The 26,368-nt window shown below is 41.0% G+C and overlaps 1 protein-coding gene and 1 non-coding gene across 2 annotated transcripts in view; both read right to left on the bottom strand.

Annotated features, from left to right (window-relative positions):
• ECT2L (epithelial cell transforming 2 like) overlaps positions 1-26,368 on the bottom strand; it is a 75,219-nt gene that overhangs the window by 3,658 nt on the left and 45,193 nt on the right. The window contains 11 exon segments of the mRNA XM_024739418.1: positions 7,348-7,436; positions 8,774-8,839; positions 9,523-9,575; positions 9,578-9,678; positions 9,777-9,850; positions 11,765-11,959; positions 13,815-13,901; positions 21,090-21,193; positions 22,918-23,100; positions 24,670-24,703; positions 24,705-24,763. Coding sequence (XP_024595186.1) covers positions 7,348-7,436; positions 8,774-8,839; positions 9,523-9,575; positions 9,578-9,678; positions 9,777-9,850; positions 11,765-11,959; positions 13,815-13,901; positions 21,090-21,193; positions 22,918-23,100; positions 24,670-24,703; positions 24,705-24,763 — 1,045 coding nt within the window.
• Positions 15,336-15,408, bottom strand: TRNAG-GCC (transfer RNA glycine (anticodon GCC)). Its single transcript has one exon. It is a non-coding gene; the product is annotated as a tRNA-Gly (tRNA).

The following is a 26,368-nucleotide window of genomic DNA, read 5'->3' on the forward strand; positions in this document are numbered from 1 at the left end:
TTTTTTTTTTTTTTTTTTGCGGTACGCGGACCTCTCACTGTGGTGGCCTCTCCCGTTGCGGAGCACAGGCTCCGGACGCGCAGGCTCAGCGGCCATGGCTCACGGGCCCAGCCGCTCCGAGGCATGTGGGATCTTCCCGGACCGGGGCACGAACCCGTGTCCCCTGCATCGGCAGGCGGACTCTCAACCACTGCGCCACCAGGGAAGCCCTCAAGTTCTTTTTAATGACTAAGTGATACTTAATAGTGTGGATGAACCATGATTTATCCGACTCTTCCCCGTTTGATGGGCATTTGCTTTGTTGACAAGCTCAGGTCTCTTTCTTACCTCCGTCCCTCCCTCTCTGTCTTCCTCCTTTCGTTTGTTCTTTCTTAATTGCCACTGTGAGCAATGTTGGGATAAATCGATTTCCTTACATAAAAACAAATTCCTTACGTGTGCTGTTATTTCTATCAGGATTCCCAAGGGTAGGATTGACTGGCCAAATGGCATATATATTTTTATCAAAGACTTCCAGGTTGTTCTCAATAAAAGCTGTTATAATTCACATTTAGAATCCACTTTATATTATAATGGCTCTGACATATATAGTACAAACTTTAATGTGCATCTGAATTACCCAGAGATTTTATTAAGATGCAAATTGTGATTCGGTAGAGCTAGACTAGCCTGAGATTCTGCATTTCTAACAGCTCCTGGGTGATGCTGATATGCCGACCACACTTTGACTAGTGAGGCACTTAAGTTGTTTATTTATTACAGTCATGCGTGTGACGTAGGCAGAGGACTAGATCGGGAGTTAAACATTTTTAAGGAGTGCTATACTTCAGGTTCAGCTCTTTGGAGCGTGTTAGGAAATACAGGTCACGTTAGGTGTGCGGATAGATAGAAGTGCAGTGGTCATCCAATCACTGGAGCTAACTTCCTTTTTCAAACATTTCCTTCCCACCTCTGTGATTATTTAGGCTGGAAGGAGTGGGATGCTTCATATTTACTCATAGTTTATAAGAAGTAATGTTCTAGATCCATTTGATAGGTTATTCTGAGAATAATGGAGCACATAGAGCTAGGGATGAGGGAGAGGGGAATCAAGAAAGATGGGGTGTGTTTAAATCGGTGTGTGGTGGGCTGTATATGGTGAATGGCCACTTTAAATAGGCAGAAGAACTTCACCCATATTCTTGAACCTTTTTTGGCAATATTTTTACTACTGATAAGAATCATGATATCATTTTAGAAAAATGTTCAAAGCTATAATAAAACTTTGCCGTTCTATCTGAATGACCAGGGAATGTGCCTACAAGAGTGTTTTGAAGAAGTAGCTTTGAAAGGGGTGTTTGCTTGGTAAACAGATGTTTGTTTTTTTCCTTTGGAAGGGACAGCATTGAAAGTAGAGGTAAATGAAGGAGAATTCTAGTTTTGTGACCCACTTGGACTGGGTGGGTGGATGGCCCAGAGGAGGGAAGGAGCAGGCACATTAACTTGAGCTTGGCGTTGAGGCCACTTGTAATCTGAGGACATGAGAAGGGAAAGATAAACGCACAAAGAGGTTTTTATTATTTTAATCTGATTAGGAAAGTGCTATTTAAATTATATATAAATGAATTTTACCTACAATAAAGCTTTCCGAAAGCCATTTACACCCCCCCCCCAAGATCTCCAGTAATTTTCATCCAAAGACAAAAAACAACAGAATCTTTTTTAAAAAACTTAGTTCTTCTGCATGTGTAAAAAAAGTAATCTTGCCCTTCATACCGACATAATGGAGCAACTGAAATGGGAGCTCTGGATCCTACTAGGGTTTCATAAAGCTGCTTCTGCTCACATTCAAAGGAACCAACTCCAAGGTTAGAGTTCTTTCCTTGAACTTGGATAGGATTTCTTTGCTAATTCACAAATAGGCTCAGTGACTCAGCCAACCATAGTTTAAATTCTTAACACCATTCAAGAAGTGTTTTGTTGTTTAATTACTACATTAGCCAGACCAAGAGACAAAGTACCCAACTTCCATAAATACATAAAACTTTGAAAGTAATTTTCAGAGCACAACTTTGGCATGAACAGACAACAGTAGGTCATTGGTTCTGTGAGCGGACCTGAGCCAAAACTCTGAATGGTGGATCATTGTGGCTTTTTGGGTTGCCAGGATAAAAATCAATTCAGAGCCAGAGTCCAGTATCCCTGAGAAGTCTGGGTATTTCTCTTTCCCCAGTGCCTAGTTGCCCTGGTAAATGACTCTAGGTCCCTTTGGGTAAGCCAAAAGGAATGTTAACAGTATACATGCTCGGTAGTGTAGTAGTGTTTTTCCTCAAGAGGACTCGGGGGGTCTGAGAAGTGGATGGCTCTATTTGGTGATTTAAAGCCATGCCTGTATTCACCAGTCTTAGAGGGCTCCACTTTTGCATCTTTGGCGACACCCCCATTAGAAGGAGAACAAAAATAAACAAAAATGCTAAAAATCAGCAAGCTTAAAGTCACATAGATGAAAATTGGTGTTTCTGAAAAAAACAATAATATAAAAATTCCAAGGTACATAATGTATTATAAAAGCTTAACAAACCCAGAACTCTGAAGGCTGTATCCAGAGAGGGAAAAATGCCTCCAGATTCCCTAACTCTAAAATGACTGCGACTTCATCTCTACCGCAGAGCAAATTTTTTCATTTATAGTACAAATATTTACTTGTTCTTTTTGTGTCACTGCTCTTGTTTATTGGTAATTTGTTTAGTACTTTTTGCTATGTTGGTGAGTTTATTATGAGGAAGTCTCAGTTCATCTTTCCACCTGCTGGTCTAATCAGTGGATAGAACACTGAGACCTGGTTTTGAATTCTAAACAAGCACTTATTAGTAATGTGACCTCAGACAAGTTACTCAAGTCCAGATTCCGCACGCATAACATGGTTCCATTCCTGCCTTCCTCACCAAATGATTGTAAAGAGTATATCAAATGAGAGAAGTTAAAATATGTGGTAAACTATAAAGCTTTAGACTCATGTGAGTTGGCACTGTGTGCGAAAATATAAGCAGACTTTCTTCTAAGTAGAAATCCCTGATAGAAATCGTGGGAATGTCATTTCTTGGGTTTCATATGACTTCCTAAAATGACAGAAAATGAGGTTTCAGCCTAAATGTTCTGTGATAACTTTTGGAATATGAACCTTTTTTGCATTTACTTAATTTAAATATTAATGTAAAATTACATTTGTATTTATTGCTTGGCAAATCACTGAGATAGTGCCTACTTAAACATAAATGTACCTTGTAATTAGAGTGTAAAATAATGTAGTATTCCCCTGTTTTCCTGAAACTCTCAAATGTACTGTTGTCCAAATACTAAAGCAGAAGTCTAAATTCTAATATTTGAGACTTCTGATTGGACGTGTAAAGAGCTTGGAAGTCATCACTTGCATCGCACGACAAAAAGGAAGCTGAAAACTCAAGAGTCAACAATTCTTCTTAGATCCATCGAAGAAGTGAGGTTATAAAGTAGATTACCACCCCAAAGCTGAAGAGACAAGCTGATACGTAGAATCGCAGCTTACTGAAAGCAGAAACTGCTGTTGCAGCCAGCATCAGGTAAGAATATTAAAGGGTAGTTGACTAATTGCTAGAGCCTGAGTGTGAACTAGTTCAAGAGATTATGAATTCCTGGAGGCCTAGCACTGGCCCACACCACACCCCCGCGCCCTTGCATGAGTTTAAAACTTGCAGGAGTTTTACCTCCAGGAGCCTTACCAGATTCTCACTATGAAACTCAGAAAAATACCCTCATTCTTCCTATGGGGAGGGAGAAAGTAACCATTTGAAACATGCCCACAGAGTCCTATTCTATTCTCTTAACAAAGGCCTGCCTTCAAGGGAAACAGTTTTACCAGAATCTAACCAAGATGAGGAAAGGGAAATACCCAATCCCACAGCTACCTCTAACCGTCCTGTCTCATCTTAGAGGTGGCTAACAATAATAATAATAATAATATAATAAAATAAAAGTAAAAAAGCTGACAGACACTTGTGAAGGCCGTAGCCCAGGGGTCCAGTCTCACTAAAAACCCGAGACCTAGTGACAGGACATACAACTCTTCCCTTCCCCTCACATCTTCCTACCACATCAACAGCTATAATAACAAGGTATTCTAGCTGAAAAGGACTGCAAGGTTCAAATCCTATTTAAGGAACATCTAGGAAAACCCAAAGACAACAGGGGAGACAAAAATGAAAATTTTAGCCTCTGACACCACAGCTACAACAAATGGTAAATACAGGCTAACATTTAGCCAGATAAATGTAAAACTTCATACTAAAGACCTATTGACCTCATTCCTTTTATCCAATACATCATGTCTAGCTTTCAACAAAAAAATTATAAGACATGCTAAGAGGCAGGAAAACACAGTCTGATAAGACATGGCAAGCATCAGAACCAAACTCGGATATGGTAGAAATGTTGTTAGAATTATCAGACCAGGGAGTTTAAAATAACTAAGATAAGCTAAGTTAAGAACTCTAATGGAAAAAGTGGACAGCATGTAAGTACAGATGGGTAATATAAACAGATGGAAATTCCAAGAAAGAACTAAAAAGAAATTCTAGAAATCAAAAACACCATAATAGAAATGAATAATGCCTTTGCTGGGCTCATCAGCAGACTGGACATAGCCAAGGAGAGAATCAGTGAGCCTGAACTACATCAATAGAAAGAAAACAGAAGAGTAAAAAAGAAGGGAACAGAATATCCAAAAGATGTGGGACAATTACAATGGGTGTAGAAATGTCTAATGGGAATATCAGATGGAGAAGAAAAAGGATGAAACAGAAGAAATAGTTGAAGTAATAATAGCTGAGAATTTTCCAAAATTATTGACAAGCACTAAACCATAGGTCCAGGAAGCTTAGAGAATACCAAGAAGGATAAATCCCCCCAAATCTATACATACCACATACAAATTCGAGAAAATCAAAGAGAAAGATAAAATCTTGAAAGTATCCAGAGACAACAATGAAAAACAAAACAAAATGAAACATGTTTCTTATAGAGGAACAAAGGTAACGGTTACACTGGATGTCTCTTTGGAAACTATGCAAGCAAGAAGAGAGGGGAGTGAAGTAAGTGTTGAAAGAAAAAACCCACCAAACTAGAATTCTGTAGCCAGAAAAAGTATCCTTCAAAAGTGAAGGAGAGGGGACATCCCTGGTGGTGCAATGGTTAAGAATCCGCCTGCCAATGCAGGAGACATGGGTTCGAGCCCTGGTTCAGGAAGATCCCACATGCCGCAGAGCAACTAAGCCTGTGTGCCACAACTACTGAGCCTGCGCTCTAGAGCCCGTGAGCCACAGCTACTGAGCCTATGCACCGCAACTACTGAAGCCCATGTGCCTAGAGCCCATGCTCCACAACAAGAGAAGCCACCGCAGTGAGAAGCCTGCGCACTGCAACAAAGAGTAGCCTCCACTCTCCGCAACTAGAGAGAGCCTGCACCCAGCAGCGAAGACCCAACGCGGCCAAAAATTAATTAATTAATTTTTTTTTAAAAAGTGAAGGAGGGGCTTCCCTGGTGGCACAGTGGTTGAGAGTCTGCCTGCTGATGCAGGGGACACAGGTTCGTGCCCCAGTCCAGGAAGATCCCACGTGCTGCAGAGCAGCTGGGCCCGTGAGCCATGGTCACTGAGCCTGCACGTCCAGAGCCTGTGTTCCGCAAAGGGAGAGGCCACAACAGTGAGAGGCCTGCGTACCGCAAAAAAAAAAAGGTGAAGGAGAGGGACTTCCTCCTGGCGGTCCAGTGGTTAAGACTTCACTTTCCAATGCAGGGGGTGCAGGTTTGATCCCTGGTTGGGGAGCTAAGATCCCACATGCCTCACAGCAAAAACAAAAAACAACAACCATAAAACATAAGCAATATTGTAACAAATTCAATAAAGACTTTAAAAATGGTCCACATTTTTTTAAAAAATCTAAAAAGAGAAGTGAAGGAGAAATAAAGACATTCTCAGACAAACAAACATTGAGGGAATTCATTGCCAACAGATCTACCTACCTAGCAAGAAATGTTAAAAGAAGTTATTCAGAGAAAAGGTAAATTATATGTCAGAAACTTGGACTTACATAAAGGAAGAGTGTTTGAGAATGAATATACGAAGGTAAAATAAATTCTAATAATAAAAACTGGTATAATCCCTAGCATGTCTCCTACTACACCAGTGCGTTTAGAATTGCTGGCTTGACAGCTAGTTTCCTTCTACCATTGTAGCTCATTTCTATTGCTACTGACCAAAAACAACAAAACAAAACAAAAACACCATGACAATGAGAAAAGTGACACAACTGTGTGATTTGATTTTCATTTACTATCCGCTCCAGGTGGGGATGAGGTGAAGGGACTGGAAGGGACTGGTTTCTTCCAACCTCCCCCCTCCCCTGCCACTGCCACCACCCTGCCCCGGGCCTTTGGGAAACATTCACTGAAATATTCATTGAAATAACAGGCAAACCAATTTTCATTTCTTTTATTGCAGTTAATTCCTCTCCATTTGGTTGCTCTTTGTTGAGTTATCATCTTTGCCATTAATACTGAAAACATAGATTGGCAAACAAGTTTCTAAAGCAGGAATTGAAAAACTATGGCCCCACCCCTTGTCTTCTGTAAATAAAGTTTTATTGGAACACAGCTACACTCATTCACTTAGGTATTGTATTGTTTTTGAAGATTGTATTATTCATTATGTACTGTATTTAGGTAGCTGCTTTTGTGCTACAACAGCAAAGTTAGGTAGTTGCCACAGAGATCATTCAGCAAGAAAGACCTAGAATACTTACCATCTGCCCCTTTACAGAAAAAGGTTGCCCATCCTTGTTCTAAAGGAGGAAATGGAATGCTAGCACCCTCTCGTCACAATAGCTCTTACACTGTGAGCACTGTACAAACTAGATATGTGAGACCTCAATACCATGGTGGTCTTAGGGTGAGACCTTCTGAATACTGACCTCAGTAACTAACTGCGGATAATCAACTGGTCTTCTCTTTCTCAGAGTTGAGCAGATCATCCATGTGATACCCGGCAACACTTGGCTCTCCTCTCAATAGGAAAGTGACCAAACTTCAGAATTCCTCTTTCAGTGGAGTTAGTGGTCCCGGCAATGACAATTTAGTTTCTTCCATTCTACCCAGTAGCTGCCTGGTATGCGAGTAAGGTGATAAAACACCTTACTTCGTCTCAGAGAGGGGTGTGTGTGTAACTTTTTAGTTCAACACAAAGACTTATCGTAAATTTACAATATGACAGGCGTACTGGATTCTGGGTACAAGATAAATATGACACAGTCATAGCCATAGGATAGTTAGATATTTACCTTAAAGAGAAACTTAGTTCCTCATCACAGCAGTGAAGTTGGGCTACATCTTGGACCCTAATCAGATATCTGTTTACTTCTGATAGAGTCTATGAAATAAAAAAATTAGAAATATATAAATTTTTAGAAAATAATTTCCACTACTGAAGAACCATTTTATATCCCAGAAGATGTAAGTGTTGAGTAGAACTCAGTTCAGTTATGAAAAAGCATTGTTTGTGAAACAGTGAAAACTATATTTGAGGGTGTAGTCTAATTTTTAAACTATCGAAAACATTGTTTTATTATAAATGCTTTCCTAGCATCAAAAATAAGGTGGAGGTGGGGTGAGTCAGAAGGGATCTATGGAGAAAAGGAGGTGAATGAAATGTTACAAGTTAAGAAGTCAGGCCCTTTTACTGATCTAGCCATGGAGATGATCACTTGATGTGTATAGTGATCCAAAGGTAAAGTTCTGTGGGCTCTCTGAGTTCCAAGATTTTGGATTTTCTGTAATCCAATCAACTCCACCTCTTTCTCTATCAAAATGTGCAGATCTAAATTAGGCCCAAACAACTCCACCTTGCTTCCCCAGTTTGAGCAAATAACAATAACACTTCCAGTCAACTGATATTTTAATTCAATATAATTCATATATTGAACTCCTAGTATATGCTGAATACTAGAAGACACGTAAATCATAGTTCATACCTGATGGAGCTCCCAATCTTGTGAATAAAGGACTGAAGGAAAACGTGGCAGAGACCTTCAGGGTGCTGCAGAATACCTAGGAAGGGGCAGCTCACACTGGAGATGTTGTGGGATACTTTACAAAGCTGACGAAGATTGAAATGGATCTTAAAAGGATGAATAGGAGTTTATCCAGTGGAGTAGGAAAAGAAGGCAATTTCTGAGAAGGAAGAGCATGGGCAAAGCACAAATGTGTGAAGAGAGGCTCACGTTATTAGAGAACTGTGAGTAGATTTATGTGGTTTGATCATAAGGTGGTAGGCGAGGCAGTGAGAAGGAGGGTAGAATGGGACCAGATGATATTCCGTAGGTAACAGATAGCCAGCAGAGGACTTCTAGGATTCCCGCTGATGTCCTCAGTGGGCAGAATCCTGCACCAGATACTATGTGCAGGGAGATATAAAACAGTAAAGACACGGCCCCATTCCTCAAAGGGGGTCATGATCACAGTAGTCCCAAGAAAGGTGCTAAGACTGCAGAGAAGTTATGGGATGGGGTCAAGACCACTTGTGCCTCTTCTCATCTAGCATCCTTGCCAATAACAGGGATGTGGAATATGAGAGCTTGGCAGCCCCTGGCACACAGCAGGCACTCAATGGATGTTAGCTGAATCAAAATCTGTATGTCTCATTTTTGCCAGTGACTTGAGGTTATAATTCATGAGCCTGAGATGGAGCAAGTGCATCAGAATACATACCGGGCACCCACAGATGATCCTCTCTATGTCTGACAGCTGATCTTTCATACTGACGTTCTGCTTCAACTAGAAAACAAAGTGATTTTAGGGAAAATGAAATTGTGATATTTTTATACATAAAAAATAGATTAAAATATTTTATGGCTCTTGATAAGGGCATGGTATTTTCATAAACTATTATGAGAATCTCCATTTCCTGTACCCAATATGTTTTAAAACAATGAGGCTAGCGACAACACTGTATTCAAATATTTCTTCTGGGCATAATGAGCTGTCATTTACGTTCAGCCCAGACTCCCATGCACTGTGCATGTCACAGTGATATTTTCAGAATGATAGTACCGTACTCCAGGATGCTGAATTCCTGCAGAATATAGCTGTACTTACTTAGGCAGGAAAGTTAATTAATACATGAAAAAGTACATTCAGAAACAAAGGGTTTTACACTTTTTCTTTTCTTTTAGTTATCTAGAAAAATCACCCAAATACTCCATTTTTTAAACTTTTGTATTAATAAGATTTTATTGTACTTCTACGGGTATCTGAAAACATTGTCTCATGTGATTTGGTTTAGAATAGGTGCCCTCTGTGCTCAAAATCACTGAATACAATGATTTCACATTAAAAGGATGAAAGACTTTGAAGTAAAGAATACCCCAGGAGGATAAGGTATTTCAGGATCTTTGAGGTAGAGTACACAAAAGCACTGTTACATTTTTAAAGGACACAGGCTCTTAGCAGCAGCCAACCTGATCTATGCAACCTTTGTATTGCTTGATTACTTCAATTGCAGTGGTCAAGTCCCGTGGTCAACATGTTCTGCAGAAGTGTGAAGCCTCAGAGCGTAGAGAAGATGAATATATTCTTCAGACCTTCGGGATGGGTGCAAAAGCAGCTCTGGAAGGCTGTATGAGGCACAGACAAGGGAGCCCTGGTCTCTTTCTGACATCCAGAGAACGCCCATACTTGGGATGCCCCGGCTGTGCTCTCCCTCAGAGCTAACCTCAGCATCTTTGTAACAATGGTCTTATCATGCCTCTTCAGGAAAGCTCGGAGTGCTGGTATCATTTCTCTGCACTAAAGGTGAGCATTATATTGTCAAATCTCTATAAGACAGTTTTGAAGCATTCAGTTCCACCAGGCGAGCACCATCTGTGAAGCACTCAAAAGCAAAAAGGCAACATCTACATCTAATCACAGTGTTATTAACACTATAGGTGCTTACTGATATCCTAAGTATAGTGTTTTAATTATACCATAAACCTAACCCTATTCATTGAACTTAATAAGTATAGAAAACTGAAAATGGGCTTTGTGTGCAGGTAGGCCTGGATTAGAATTAGAATTCTAATTTAATTCTATCTAATTCTATGTGACTTTGTCAAGTTACTTAAATTCTCTGAGCCTCAGTTTTCTCATGGATATCATATCTAACCTTGCAGTGAGTGGGGAGGGGGCGAATCCTATCCGTAAAGTGCCTGTCACACAATAAAGGTTATTTCCTAATAGTAAGAGACTATTAATGGGTTCACCTGTAATACTGCTGTTAAGCATGTTTTCCACAGCAACATTAAAAAGGTGCTCCAGGGGCTTCCCTGCTGGCGCAGTGGTTGAGAGTCCCCCTGCCGATGCAGGGGACACAAGTTCGTGCCCCGGTTCGGGAAGATCCCACATGCCGCGGAGCGGCTGGGCCCGTGAGCCATGGCCGCTGAGCCTGCGCGTCCGGAGCCTGTTGCTCCGCAACGGGAGAGGCCACAACAGCGGGAGGCCCGCGTATCGCAAAAAAAAAAAAAAAAAAAAAGGTGCTCCACTATACTTAATATCTGTTTTAAAATGTATTATTCATCACCATTACAGCCCCCAGGAAGTTACCTCATTTTTCTCAGATGGAAGTAATGCTAATTTCTAGAAGTCAAATAATCACTGATTTCAGAAATGTTAAGAGCTAACATTTATTGCGTGCTTACTTATATTCACCCCCATGCTAGTGAAATAGATACATTATTATCCATAACTATAAAAATGTTGGCACAAACTTGCCTGTAATAATATATGATGCTTTGTTCCAGTTCTTGTCCTAAATGTCAGTTCTATGAAATTGCTTTATTCATGCAACTTTCACATAATCGAGTTGTCCTGCAGTGTTTAAACTCCCCAGGTGGGGCAGGAAGAGGACAGCAAAGGGCAATGTCTGAGGTCAGGAATCGTCCAGAGACTTCCCAGCCCCAGGCTTTCCCTTCAGGGCCTCAGTGCAGACAGGTGGACATGGCCACACTGGACGTGGGGACAGTGGCAGAGTGCACCACCACGTCACAGGGTGCCTCTCCTGCTACCCTTTTGATGTAAACTGAGGAGGGAAGAGAGGTATCCTACTGCCATCAGAGGAGATCCCAACAAGAGCAGCAAGGGGCATAGACGGGAGCTGCATATTCCTGCTCAGACAGTGTATGGCAGGAGTCACAACAGGGACAACTGTTTATAATACACTCGCTCGGGAATGTAAGACAAAGGAACTCCTTATTTCATTGTGAGATTTCACACATTGAATGTTTTTATTCCAATGTGTGGATTATGAATTTCTTTTCTCCATGAGAGAGCTGGACTCGCCCAGGCCACCCAGGCCTGTAGTGGCAGCATGGAATCAGGGTTAACAGTCTTGCTTCTGTCTCATTGTGAAACATGTTCCTGTGACCGAGCCCCAGGGTAACTGGGACAGGTGGGAGTCTGGCTTTTTGCATGAGGATTAGTTCAGTCCCACAACCAGTTCCAGGGCGCTGCTGGGTCAAGCACTGTGCCAGCCCATAGCGACACAAAATTAGGTAAGTCAGGGTCCCCGTCCTCAAGGAGCTCACAGTAAACCAGAGAAGATCTGGAAGCCAAGAGTAGAGGAGAAGTCTTTCCTGGTAATTCTAGTCCTTCGGGTTACACATGAAACTTCCTCTCAAGCTCAGAAGGGCTAATAAGTGCCTGGATGGTCACTCAATCTTTTACCTTCTCCATAGTTTTCAGAATAACAGGGTAATGGTTGAAGAAATTGGCGTATATGTTCAACTGGCTTCCAAACTTTATGAATATTTCTCCCATGCAGTGAGCTGGGCCCCATTCCTGTAGTCTGTCTCTCAAGTCATCTAAAAACCACCTACAATATGAGGAAAGCGTGGCCATGAAATATTGGCTAGTGACAACCTATAAACTTAAAACATAAATTTGTGGTCAGTCGTTTAGGGCAGGGCTTTTGTCAAATCCTTTTGTCTTGACACTGAGCGGTTCAGATTTGACAGGAAAGGAGGAGATGGGAAGTGAGGATGCAGGTTGAGTCAGGTGGTCGTCCACCGAAGACCTTCCACCGGTTTCCACCGAAACTCAGGCTCTTCTTTCCATGTTTAGGGAAAAGTACCTGTGAACCCGCCACTCCTGGGTAATTAGGTTGCCAGGTGGTCCGTATTTTCTATATATCAAAGTCCTGTTTTATTTTGTAATGCAGAGGGAAAAGCCATACACTGGTGTAAAGAAATCCCACATCCTGATATTAACTGTGCTATGTTTATGTATGGAGAAATTAATTTTCCTTACTGGGACTAGGTAATTCCTTTCCTTATATTTGTACTTTTGAAAAGTTGTAAAATTAGTATCTTTACAACAGAAAACAATTACAGTATTCAATTTTTAAAAATCTAAAGGTCGAATGGTGTTTTAAAAATCTAATGGTCTTTTGAGCCTAGAAAGATTAAAACTCCTAGAACACAATTTCCTCTTTCCCCTCCAGGCCTAGGTCTGCCCCACACTGCCCCAAATAAAATATGACAGTACTAACGTGTAATGCCATGAGATCTTCACCTGGAATGTCAACCATCATTCCATGAACTAAAATTAAAATGTAAAAGTAATTTAAGAGAAAAATCAGAAAACTCATTCTGTTTGAAATACTATAAGCACTGTTCTTGGTTAAGTTTTATCTTTCAAACACATGGTCTGTATATAATGCCTATTTAGACATATCTAATGAGTTAAAAAATACATCTATATCCCACTTGGCAGTTGGCTTACAGCCCACATTATATTTTATGTGTATTTACATATTTTTAAAATACTGGAGTGATCTAATATTTATCATCATTTTGACTTAAGGTTTCAGTTGTCAAAACTTCTTTCGTTGTCTTAAAACCATTGTCAGGTATTATTACCAATAGCCGGATGAGATTCTATCATAATGACTGCACTATGTAAATGCCCTCCTCCTTGGTGGTTCCTGGGGTTGGGTTTGGGGATGAGTGAGCGCGGGGTCGGCGAGGTCCACGGCTGCACCATTCACCGTAGGCGGACCGGCCCTGGGTGTTGTGTGACTGGGAAAGAACCTTGGGGCTGAGCTCTGCGCTGCAGGATTCAAGATTCTCTCTTTGCCTGTTGTCTGACCTTAGGGAAATCCTTTAAGTTTTCTGACTTTACTTCTTCCTCTACAAAATGTGGGTTCTAACACCTGACTTACAGGGTTCTGTGATTGAAACGTGATAATAAATGTGGATGTGTGTTGCAGAAATGCTAGACAGCATGCATGCACTGTGTTACTGTCGCACAGGACCAAGCCTCTGCCTGTTTGCACCTGCTTCACCCACTACTACCCTTTCTAAACGGAAAGACAGAGCCCTAAAAGTTATATTGATTATACTCAGCGTTTGAAGTCAGACCATAGCTGATGGGTCGGTTAAACCCTGTGAACCTTCACATCCACGTACCACTTCTTTAAATGCCGTCCTAGTGTCCTATCAGAAAAGCAAGGAGTAGCACAGAGATGGCTCTTGCTGCCGAGATGTTACACGTCCATCCTCTTGCCTCAACTTCTTTTTAGACCAGGATTTATTCAAAAGAAAAATCTACTGGCTGGATTTCCCCCAGTTATATTTGGAGGGTTCTTTCCCCCTAAGAGAAACTTTCAAGAAAAAAGGAAGAACAAACCAGAATAAAGGTTGAAGCTTTTTTTTTTTTCTTTTTTGGTCAGGAGCAAAACAAATAGAAAATTCTTATTATGTGATAATTGGCTTACCAACTCAAGCAGCAACTCAAAATTTGGACCGTTTTTGCTGAGACTTGATTTTGTGTCCTGAGGATTATCTTCTATAACATTTCTTTCCTGAGGATTAAATGCAGACTTGGTTATTTGGGGCGGGCCCTGGGATGTCTAACTGCCCAGTCAGCGCCAAGCCCCCTGAGGGTTCAGAAGCTCTGCCCTTCAGCCATAACCATAGTGGCCCTAAGACACAATGAACTAAGCACTCGACAAATTTGATGCCTCTCTTAAATTAAATGTTACGTTAAAAAAAATAATAACCTTTTGCTTCCTAGGAACTGCATGATACTTGAGAAACTAAATGCAGTGCAGCTCCCATTCGCCTGGAGTCAGGAGAGGGATTCCGCTCTTCAGCTGCTCCTCCCAGGTGCCTGGGACCAGGCCTCTGCCTCAGCTCTGCTCTGTCACAAGGCAGCAGACTGCAAACAAGTTATCTTGCTTTTAAGGGCCAGAAGCAAAAGCTCACAGTACTTTATAAAATTCACCTCTTTGTTCACCTCGTGAAAAAGCGTCAGAAGTAATTCACATGCCATTTCTAGATCTGTTTCCACGTTAAATATGGCTTATTCTTTCTTTACTTTGCCTTGTTAATTGTTCTTGTGGCTTCCGTATAATTTAGCACGTTAAAAAAAAAAGCCCCCCCTTCGGCCTGCAGCATCCCAGGGTCCACCCCAGCAACGAAACAATGGTCCCATGTTTGTGCTGAGGCTATGATAATTAATGGCCACTACTGCTGCCCTTCCTAGTCAAAGACAAAACTACCTATAGCAACCCATTGATATGTAGGAGGGAGACTGAAAGAAAACACCAATTTATAAGCAAGACTCCTTTTGCCTTACTCAGGCAAAAACAAGTTTTTATTCTGTACCTGCAGCCGTCCCTTATGGCTGCCTGAAGCCTTTGTATAAGAGCCCTGGTCCTGGAACTGCATGCAGCCAGCCAGCGCCTGAGCCTGAGCACTTCACAGCTGCCCCACAGAGCCTTTCTGCCATGTCCTTTGTCTTCCCCGTTCGGGGCTGACCCATAGCGTCCTGGCACGTATTTATATTTAAATCTACTTTGAATTTTGACACAATAATTTCTATGCGTGGAACGCTCTCTTCTTTCAAAATAAATTATAGTGCTGATAATTTATATGGAGAAATGATAACTTGTCAGGGTGACACCCGTAGTTGTGTAGGTAGACGTGGTTGCAGGCGTAAAATGAAAATGAAACTCAACCTGCCTGGCCGAGGTTAAGAGAACCCAAGCGGTACAGATCGGATTGTGGATCCCACAGACGAGGGAGGCCCCCTTATCCGGGATATCATCTTTTTGTACAGGCCCCCATGAGTGCTCAGGCATTAAACTTAAGGAGTGGACTCCTAGACCCCCCTGGCTATCCTAGAACCTGCTTGCTTATACTGGGGCTTTGTTTCATCTCTGGCTCAGCAACAGCTTTTTAAATTTTTTATTTATTTACCTTTTGGCTATGCTGAGTGTCTTGCAGGATCTTAGCTCCCTGACCAGGGATCGAACCTGGGCCTCCTGCAGTGGCAGTGCAGAGTCCTAACCACTGGACCGCCAGGGAATTTCCAGCAACAGCTATTTTTTAAAGGTAAAATTTTCTCTGTGGCTAGGAAATCAATTTGATGCAGTAATTGTGTTTGAACCTAAAAATAGTGAGTTCTCTCATTTTATATTATCCGTCTAATTATTAGGATTTTTAGAGTCTATTTTTTGGTTAAGATACCATCCTCTCTTCGTTTTTAGGGGTGAATTTGGATGAAGTAACAGGGACAGCAAACTTTGCACATTTTTAAGAAAACAATTATTTGGAGTTGCTGGGCCTTTGCCTTGGCTCTGTCCATGACCCGTAAGCAAGACCTTGGATCACATGTTAGGAATTTTCCTCTAGGATCTTACTTATTGCTAACATCCTAGTTATTGCTGGTGCTTCTCCCAGAAAACCCTTGGCTGCCTGAATTAGGGACCAGAAATAGTTGTGAAAATGACAGGTACAACTATGTCATATGTCATTGTCAAGAACAACTATGATTCTGGCTGTGACTCATCACTGTGGTTGTATAGTATCAGTGTAAACACTATAGGCATATCAAGGCCAGGAGTTAACTACTCACTGGGCAGCAAGGTGATAGATAGATAGATAGAGTGAGTGAGCTATATATGTATCTGTCTATATGTACATACGTGTGTGTGTGTGTATTTGGTCCTGGATTTGGCAGACAAGCCCTCTTACACAAGCCCCTGTGGAAGGGTCTTTAAAACAATTATCTCAGAAGAAGGCATTACTTTCCACTCCTATGGCTGAGAGTTTGTGTGCTCTTCTGGACGAGTATCTACACCTTTAAAAATAAACCCCGAGGTGTGGAGATACTCAGCTTCTCTATTTTATCTGAATTCAGCACCTACGTTTAAGCTGTGGTTTTCCTTCCTAGGGTCCCCAAATTTGTTTCATGGGCATCACGCACAAGCTCTCAAGTGTATAACAGAGAAGCAAATAAGGATCTAACACCTATTTTTTCTGATTTGATTTTGAAAAAGGAAGATATCAAAGACATTCCTAGGCACTAAGGTGTTTCACATTTCTGTAGTGTTATTACAGGCAGACGATGTAACAAGAGCAGGCCTGATTTCCAGCATGGAGGCAACTTTAAGCCCAAACTTTCTGCATCATTTTATTAAAGTGATTAGATGATTAGGTTGAAAAGACTTAATTCGGTGTGGATTTTATTTGGCAGTGGAAAGAATGAAAGTATCTTTGAGAGGAAATGTTCTAGGTGACCATTCTTTTAGGGGCCAGAGATTCCAGAAATTGTTCTCAACAATAGTAAGGTCTTTCAGATGTAAAATGAACACTTCACAAGAAGAGGCACTTATAGTTTTGTTCCTTTTGCTTTCTTCAAGCTATCCTGCTCCAAAGAGGGGCATTTCTGGGGCCTGTATGTCCATGGTTGAGGGTGACAGCTTCATTCTTAGGAATAAAGGTTGATGGAAGAACTTCAGTAAGGTTTCCAGGGAGTCAGGAATGACCCAGATGTTGTAAGGACTTTGGAATAATTTGGAACCTGTGTGATGTGGTTACATGTCGATTATTCCCTTTAGTGAACCAAGGGGAAATGAGTGGTACTGGAGCCCTGGGTGCTATATTTCAAAGGTTTTCACAGGCTGAAGGAGGGATGGAGACTACATCCACCTTTTGGGGAGAATAATCCTCAGAAATCTCAAAGAGATAGTGGCCACCATTACAAGGCAAAAGGACTCTGAGAGGCAGAAAGAGCATCTCGATTAAATGCCGCCCCTTGTGCCCCACCCCCTCCTGGTCATTCTGCTAACAGGCATTAATCAGGCTGCGCCATCTATGTATGTGTCAGTCTTATCCACCCCAAAGGCAGAGGCTGTGTCTTATTTTATGTCTATCCGCAGGGCTAGCACAGTGCCTAGCACATGATTGCTTCCTGTAAGTATTTAGGGAACTGAACTGAGAAGCTGGGGACTTGACCTCTGCCTGAGAAGTGGTTTGTGATGGTTAATTTTATACACCAACTTGACCAGCCCACAGAGTGCCCAAATGTTGGCCAAACGTTATCCTGGGTATGTCTGCTAGGATGTTTTTGGATGAGATTAACATTTAAATCAGGAGAATGACTAAAGCAGATTGTCCTCTCTAACGTGGATGGGCCTCATCCAATCAGTTGAAGGCCTGAGTGGAACAAAAAGGCTGACCCTCTTGCAAGTAAGAGAAAATTCCTCCTACCTGATAGCCTTCAGACTGGGACATTGGCTTTTCCCTGCCTTTGTATTTTAGCTGAAACATCAGCTCTTCCTGGGTCTCTAGCCTGCCCTGCCTTTGAACTGGAACTACTCCATTAGCTCTCCTAGTCTCCAGCTCCCTGACTCATGCTGCAGATCTTAGAACTTGGCAGCCTCCACAACTGCACGAGCCAATTCCTTATAACAAATCTCTTTCTCTATATATACACTCACATCCTATTGGTTCTGCTTCTCTGGAGAACCCTGATGAATACATGGTCCGTGGGCGTTTCCTAAAGAGAGAGATTTAGGGGTGGGGCGTCAGAGAAGCAGGGCTCGGACCTCTAAAGGGTTTAGATGTCCCTGCGAATGTGTTTATTAAGACTCCTCTCGGGGAGGATGCTTGTGGTTGGGAAGAATAAGCCACTTCAGGGGGAGGAGGGGCCGCTAAGGTGCACAGTCCGCTAACGACAGAGGGCGGGGGCTGAATAACTGCAGGCCTTCCGTTCTGCTGAGCAAGTCTGGTGGAGGGGACGCTGCCTCCAGCCGTCCACCCTGTTTGCCCCTCCCTGCGCTGTGCTGTCCTCTAAAGCCAGGTGGACAAAAACTTCCAGAATATCAGGTTAATGGGGCAACACACGATTTGCCTGCTGGAGGAACCCACAAGTCTATTCCTCCTAACACTGTCCATGGTGACTTTGTGTTGGGGGTGGCATCCAAGCCTTCAGTCATCACAGATAGGTGCTTTTTCAATGGGCATGAAATGACATTTTCATAGAAATCAGCTCTCTGAATGACGATGCAATTTTCAGTGTTTCCTGAATACAGATGATTTCGCTTAACCAAGAATGTGCAGATTCTGAATATAGTACTGGCAAAATTATTTTTTCTTGACTGAAGAACTAGCTTCAAACCCACTTTTTTACTTTTATGAATTTGAATCTCAACTTAAATTTGAAAAAAAAGAAGAACCATTTTTAGTTTCACCAAAAAAGTGTCCTGGGCCACAGATGAAAAAAAAAATTCTTTAAGTTATGTTGGGCAGAATGCGAGTATCCAGTTCTTCCCCCAAAAGCCAACTAGTTTTACTCCCGTCAGTGTGATGCCACGTATGCTTGTAAGTGGCTTAGATGTTACTCACATTATGAAACTACAAAGCATACTTTTTTAATAATAATCCATGAAAAGGAAGTTCTTAGGAGAAATGACCAGGTGAAAGCTTTCCAGGTAGAATTATCGCTTTTGTTTATGAATTTCTTAAGCACATGTGTCTAACTTACAGTGAAGCAATGGCATAAAAATGTAGCAGCAGCTTTACCTTCATGAGTAAATTGCATGTTGCCTTTGGGTCACATTTTGTCAGAATAACATTTCCTTCCAAGTCTGCTCTTTTTACTACATTTCTTCAGCAGAAAATATGACAAAAATTTCAGAGGGTTGTCCTGAAAAATCCACCCCCCCAGCCAAGCAAATTTGTATTTCAAATACAGGTCAACAGAAGTGCAGCAGAAAACACATTTTTTAAGTAGAGTTTTCATCTCTCTACCTAATTAATTTGCAAGTCCAGAAAACAAAGTAACTGTTATTCAATTAGCGTCAGTAAATGGAGCTTTCCAGTTAATCTTGATTCTCAGCTTATGGTCACAGTTCAGTTAGGATGCCAAGATCTTGTGGGAGGGTCTCAAGATCTTCAGAACCAAAGTGGCCCACACTTTTTAGCCAGATGAGGAAAGGGGACAGGACAACTCTTGTGTCTTCACAGGAAAAAGAAGGTCTGGGGGAGAGGCTCCAGCAGCAGAATTCCCGGGGAAAACATCCCAAATTTGGTTGCCGCTCTGACTGTAGGTTTGAGCACCACCAAAATTATATCATACAAGGTTATTTTAAAATAATTTGACGGTAATAAGTACCATGAACCTACACCAAACATGTTGACTAATTCGTTGGTGTTTGGGGACGGTGCGGAGAATTTCAGGGCCTCAGGATCATCCCTGTAAACGTCTCTGATCATATTATCAGCAAAGTTTTCCAGGGCCTTTACCACTGAGCTGCCTGAGGATTGGCTAGTGCGGTGCGGAGCTGAGTCTTCAGGGAAGAAATTCATGGCTAACGGCAACTCCCCAGGGTTCTCACTGGACAGCGTACCCAGGAGATGTCTGGTGCTTACCCAGGAAGCCAAGTTGAAACCACGATAGATAAGGAGAGAGTGTCCAAAGACGTTGTAAAAGCACCCACAAAGTGGAATTACTACAGTGAGAGGGAAGGATTTGAGAATTTTTCCTTGGAAAACTAGAGACCTTACACAGCATCAGGTATGTTAATATCGGCCCTACTCCTGTCCTATTCTCAACTGCCCCTGAACTGAGCACTGCATACAACTGTCCCTCCGTATCCACGGAGATTGGCTCCAGGATCCCGGCAGGTGCCAAAATTCTCGGGTATTCAAGTCTCTTATGTAAAATGGTGTACTACTTGCATGTAACCTAGGATATCCTCCCGTATACTTTAAATCATCTATTGCTTAATACCTCGTACAATGTTAATAGTTGTCAGTGCACAGCCCAATTCAAGTTTTGCTTTTCGGAACTTTCTGGAATTTTTTTCCCCTATATTTTCCACATGTGGTTAGTTGTCCTAGGATGCAGGACCCATAGGTGCAGAATCCACGGATACGTATGGCTGACTGTATTTTACTTTCCTATAACCTTGCCATGGTCTTGGGGCAGAGTGTGTTCTGTACACTGCCTCTACTCACTGTGTCCTGGTATGTGGACTGACCTTTGTAGAAAAGCGTTCAAGATTTGTTTCTGATGAAAATGCTTCTTCAGCCTTTCCCCCATGCCTCTGCCCACCCAAATTACTGATTTGCTTACTTCTGTTCTTCTGTGTTCTCTTTCCTCTCTTATCTAGCCTTCCTTGCCCTTCATCTTTTTATATCTGATTTCACACTTTCTCAGGTTTTCTGCCATAATTGTTTTAACTGTTGAATAATGTTTATGTGAAATATAAGCCACTAAACATGTTTTTTAAAGACACTTCTGACTGAAATTAATCACAAGACAGAAAACAGTGCATCATGTGATCATCTTTAACTTATCGAGATTTTTCCTATATGTCTATTTTATGCAGCTAATACATCTTGGGTTCAGAATCTCTCAGTGGCTTTTTTTCATAAATTGCTGCACTTCCTCTGAGGAATTGTGTCCCAGAGGGATAAACTGGTAAAAAAACAATAAATGCAAACTAAAAATTTATTTAAGGTTGGGGTTTTTGTACTTTACGCGGGCCTCTCACTGTTGTGGCCTCTCCCATTGCAGAGCACAGGCTCCAGACATGCAGGCTCAGCGGCCATGGCTCATGGGCGCAGCTGCTCCGCGGCATGTGGGATCTTCCCGGACCAGGGCACAAACCCGTGTCCCCTGCATGGGCAGGCGGACTCTCAACCACTGCACCACCAGGGAAGCCCTTGTACTTTGTTTTATTCAAAGGAACACTTACAGAATTTTCTTTTGAAAGTTCAATCAATCCCTCTGCCAGAGCTTGTATAATTTCTTGGTTATTCAGAATGTTAGCCATACTCATGGTGTCAGATACAAATTGCCCTGAAAATATAAGGTGATAGGCCTGTAATTAAAATATGTAAGAGATATGATCAAGAAGAAAACTCAGTCCTCACAGTTGCTTGTTAGTGGATAAAAACACAGACTAAGAATAAAAATTCTACTATGCCATGTTATCTACCATGATAAAGTAGAAAATGAGCAAAAGCGTCTAGATGTGTAGCGTATAGAACGTACCCACCCTGACAGAGCTGGTATTGAATGAAATCTGTAAATTGGACAAGGAAAGAACATGTGAAAAAAAACCTTATAAAGTTTAGATTCTCAATTCCACCAAAAACGCTTCCATATTCTGCATTAGCTTTGTGCTCAAATCCGTAAATATTTTAAGTCCATAGGGAATAACATACAAACATACATCTTCTACATTTTAAAAATATTTTGAAAAACTTGCATTTATTTGAAAAACAACCTTTTTCCATTTGACTTTTCATTGCTTATGACCTACATGACATACTTCTATCATTCCTCTTGCCACTTTTCTTTCTAGTCCTTAATATCTGTGAAAGAACCAGGAAAAATAATTTCTCCTTGTTTATAGTCTCATAACTTTTAAAATACTGGTTGAACATCTACTAAATGTGGTAGAGTTAAAACCAAGAAGACAGGGCTTCCCTGGTGGCGCAGTGGTTGAGAGTCCGCCTGCCGATGCAGGGGACACAGGTTCGTGCCCCGGTCCGGGAAGATCCCACATGCCGCGGAGCGGCTGCGCCCGTGAGCCATGGCCGCTGAGACTGCGCGTCCGGAGCCTGTGCTCCGCAACGGGAGAGGCCACAACAGTGAGAGGCCCGCGTACCGCAAAAAAACAAAACAAAACAACAACAAAAAAAGCCTAGAAAACCAAGAAGACAAATCCCTGCTTTGGAGACCTTTGTGTAAAGAGATGTAGGCATATGTTGACATAAAATATCCCCATGCATATTTGTGTGTTACAGCTCTTGTGTAGACAGTAATTATGTTAACAGATGTCAAATGAGGAGCAGGGCGGGGGAAGGGAAGAAGTGAGACTTATGACTTGATTGGTACAGCGCTTCAGTGACGTGAAGAGTTAGAGAGAAATGAGTAGGCAGTTAAAGACACACGAGAAACCTATTTAAATAGGTGGGCTTTGCTTGTTTGTTTGTTTTTAAACACTTCATTTTAAAGAACTGACTGGTTTAGATGAAGATCTAAAGTTGAAACAGGAAATGGTTTCCAAAAGACTTTATTGTGATAATTGGATCATGAGTATGACGTGTCAATGAGAAAACACATTCAGTGATGTCCGATAGGCTTGTCCATGGAGCCCATCACCAAATTAAATATTTTAGATAGAAAATAAATAGAACTTAATTATAGAACAATTTAAGTCATGGGTGCTGTGGTCTAAGAGATGCTTAATTGGGATGTTGGCAATTAACTTTTAGAGCAAATTGTAGAGGGAAATGGACGAACTCTCTGGCTTAGCAAACAGTGAATTTTGCCTAGGTAAACAATTGACTGACACAGAATTAATAAGATGGTAAAATTTGAACCCAGGAACTAGCGTCAGCATTTTGAAGATGAATATATTTTTTCTTAGGAGATATGAAAAACAAAGGGAATAAAGTTTTACCAAAGATGCTTAAGAGTCAACTTTTACTTGTGCATTCCTACACTTGTATTCACTCTGGATGTGTTAACAAGCTTCAAAATTAAGTTGCAACAGAAGTAGCAAGAGTTCTTACCTGTCATCCTGCCACTTACGTTCTTCTGCAACTCCTTGAAGAGAGGACTTAGCTGTTGCCTTACTGATTTCAAGGTGTCTTCCAGGAAGTCGGTGAGGCTGGACCATGTCTGCAGCTTTGATTCGCTGAAGTAAGTGGAAGGGGGCGCCCTTTCCCACCGCCGTCCCAGCCAGTCACTAAGAACTGACATTATTTTCTCCTTTTAGCATCGCAGACTTAAGCTCAGATGAAAGAATTCTTCCTGTTTACAGGATGAAAAAAAACTTAATTGCATTTATATCAGGCTTATTATCCTTTCTCATTAGAAGACTAAGATAAACACCCATAGTCTGCTTTCAAAGGTAAAATTAGAAATGCAAAAAGGATGCAATGAATAATTTCAAATGCCTATCTACTCTTTGATGGATAAGGCTGACATGTTATACTGTATTTGAAATCAAAAATTAAATAGCTGCTGGATTTTTGCATCAGAAAGCAGAATAGACATCCAAGTAAGGATATACAATTGTATGTTTACAACCTAAAAATAAAAATACAGAAAAACCCCACTCTGCCTGGTTTCCCCATCATGTCATCCAAAGTCATCCCCATTGTAGCCAAGCCTGTATCTTGTTTACATCATGTCAAGCTACTCTTTCTCTACAAATATCTCTACAAGACTGTACTGGGTGCTTAAGAAAGTTCCTCTCCTTGAAAATCAGTGACTGAATGTTACAGGGCCAAGTGAAATTTGATTTTCTGTCCTAAATGGACAGTTTGATTCTTCTCCCCACATTTTTTGCTGATAAACGTGAAAGTATTTGTAACATGTTCTTCTAGAAGGAGAAGAAGAAGAGTGGGAAAAGGAGGAAAAGGAGACAGAGGAGGAAAAAAAGAAGAAAACCTATTTTATAAACAGCAGTGTCTGCACCCCGCTGTCTCTGCAAGGCTGATTCCTCCCTGCTCGGGGCCAAATATGCTCTCATTGGATGATGGTGCTATATAAACTAAAATTAACAAACACTTCTGCTACAAAACTATATTAGGTCGATGTGCTTTTTGTTGTATCTATATGGAAACTTTTCCCTTACAAGCCTCCCAATCATGCCGGCTTTCCTCAGTCTTGAAAGGCCCTTAGCGTTCAGGATTAGAGAAGCAATGCTTTATATAGTTTTACATCACTCTGAGTCCTCTTTGATAGAAGGTGAGGGATTTTTGAAGGGGTAAATGATTAACGTTATTATAGCAAAGCAATTTGGCTCTCTCTGTTGGTCAGCCTATGTTACATTTTGATCCAACAGTTGCAGCTTTAGTATCTAAGTGAAATTTTGCTCTCAGGTGTATTTTACCTTTGTTCTTCCTCTCGGATAATGAAACTTGAGCTGGTCCCTTCACCATCTCTTTATAGCTGCAATTCATTTTTCCAAATGAAAGCACATTGATAATGTTTTACTAAGAAAAATTGTTCTCTGTATTTATTATTTCTCTAAATCAGCTACTATACATCTTTGTTTAGCTGTTAAAGCTGGTGTTTTCAACAGAGTTTTTGCAAGTGATGGCTTGAAGCAAATATTTGTAGTAATAATCCCCTTCTGAGCAATAATAATCCCATTCTGAGTGATGAGAAATGACCTAGTTTGGGAAGTGACAGCATTCCTTCAGAGAGGAATGAACCATTGCCAGAACCAGGATTATGAGCTGTGCTTTGTCCTTGGTGATCCTGGAGCTGGTGGCTGTCAATGGGCACGGTGGTCAGTGCCCATATTCCCTTACTGTGTTGGTACGAGCCGGTGGCAATCCCAGTGGGGGGTGGTCAATAACGTGCCAGTCAGTTGAGACAGCTGAGAAAGAACTTCTGTTCCTGCCTCTGCACAGCCAAAAATACTTTCATGAGTTTGCTCACAGGTTTTGCCATGAACAGTTAAATATTACTTAGAAGCACTAATGAGCTGGCCAAGAAAGGCCACTTGTAGGTCTTGTCTTCAATTCAAATCCCTCATGGAATAGTCCATCAACACTTTGCAGTTCACCCCTAAGTGCTGAAGTCCAGACACTTTATTCAGGAGGACTGACAACAGGTTGGAGAAAGAGGCGAGAAGTTTGACCTGGTGCTAATTTTCAAATTTGGAATTCTCAGGCCAAAGACAGAGAAAAGTCTACATATATTTTCTAAAATAGTCTGATTCAAAGAAGTCTCATTGTAAGGGGACAGATTTAAAACTGTTAAACATATAATGGAATACAATGGTCAAATTTTAGCATTAATTTTACCCCTTCTTTGGTAACACAGCATATAGATTGAACTACTTCAAATAAAACTATAGGGTAATATATTTTAATTCTTTGTGGTCTAGGAGTAAATAATTACTCCAACTTGTTTCAGTTGCTTGCAATGAGACGGTAGTGGCTCAAAGGTCGGGGTGTCTCTCACTTATTGGTGTCTAATGTTTTCACTGACAAATAGCTCAGTGAAATTAAAGAGCATTCATAAGTTACCTACACATATATAGTCAGTTGATTTCAACAAAGATGCAAATGAAATCCACCAGGAAAAGGATGGTCTTTACAAGGAATGGTGTTGAAATAATTTGATAGATAGCCACATGTGTTTAAAAAAAAAACAAAAAACTCCAATCCATACCTTGTGTTCTATTTAAAAAAAGAAAAAGTGTAAATCAAATGGATCACAAACCCAAATTTCAAACTTAAGACTATAAACAATTTAGGAGAAAACACAGAAGTGACCTTGGTTAGGTAGAGTTTTTAGATATGACATCAAAAGCATGATTTATAAAACTTAAAGATGGATAAATTTGACTTTATCAAAATTAAGAATTTCTTGTCTTCAAAAGAAACTATTCAGAGAAGGAAAAGATAAGTCATAGACTAGGAGAAAATATTTGCAAACAACTTTTCCAGAATATACAAGGATCTCTCAGTAAAAAACAAAAAAACCTAATTTTTAAAATGAGCAAAAGATTTGAACAGACACTTCACCAAGGAAGACAAATGGCAAATAAGCACATGGAAAGATGCTCAACATCATTAGTCATTAGAGAAAATGCAAATTAAAACTACAGTGAGATACCACGACATACCCACTTGAATGGCTCAGATTAAGAAGACTGACCCTACCAAGTGCTGGGCAGCTGGAATGGAAATATAAAATGACACAACCACTTTGGAAAACAGTTTAGCTTTTCTTTTTTGTTTTTTCCTAAAGTTAAACATACACCTATCATATGACCCATTCATTCCACTCCTAGGTATTTTCCCAAGAGAAATGAAAGCATATGTTCACAGCAGCTTTACTTGTAAAAGCCCCAAACTGGAAAGAACTCAAATATCTATCAACAGGTGAATGGAACAAGTTGTGGTATATCTATACAATATAATCATTCCCAGCAGTAAAAAGGAATGAACAATTGATAACAGCATGAAGTGGATGAATCTAAAATAACTATTTGGAGTG

Source organism: Neophocaena asiaeorientalis, unplaced genomic scaffold (genome assembly GCF_003031525.2).
Source record: "Neophocaena asiaeorientalis asiaeorientalis breed wild unplaced genomic scaffold, Neophocaena_asiaeorientalis_V1.1 scaffold162, whole genome shotgun sequence".
Lineage (NCBI taxonomy): Eukaryota > Metazoa > Chordata > Mammalia > Artiodactyla > Phocoenidae > Neophocaena > Neophocaena asiaeorientalis.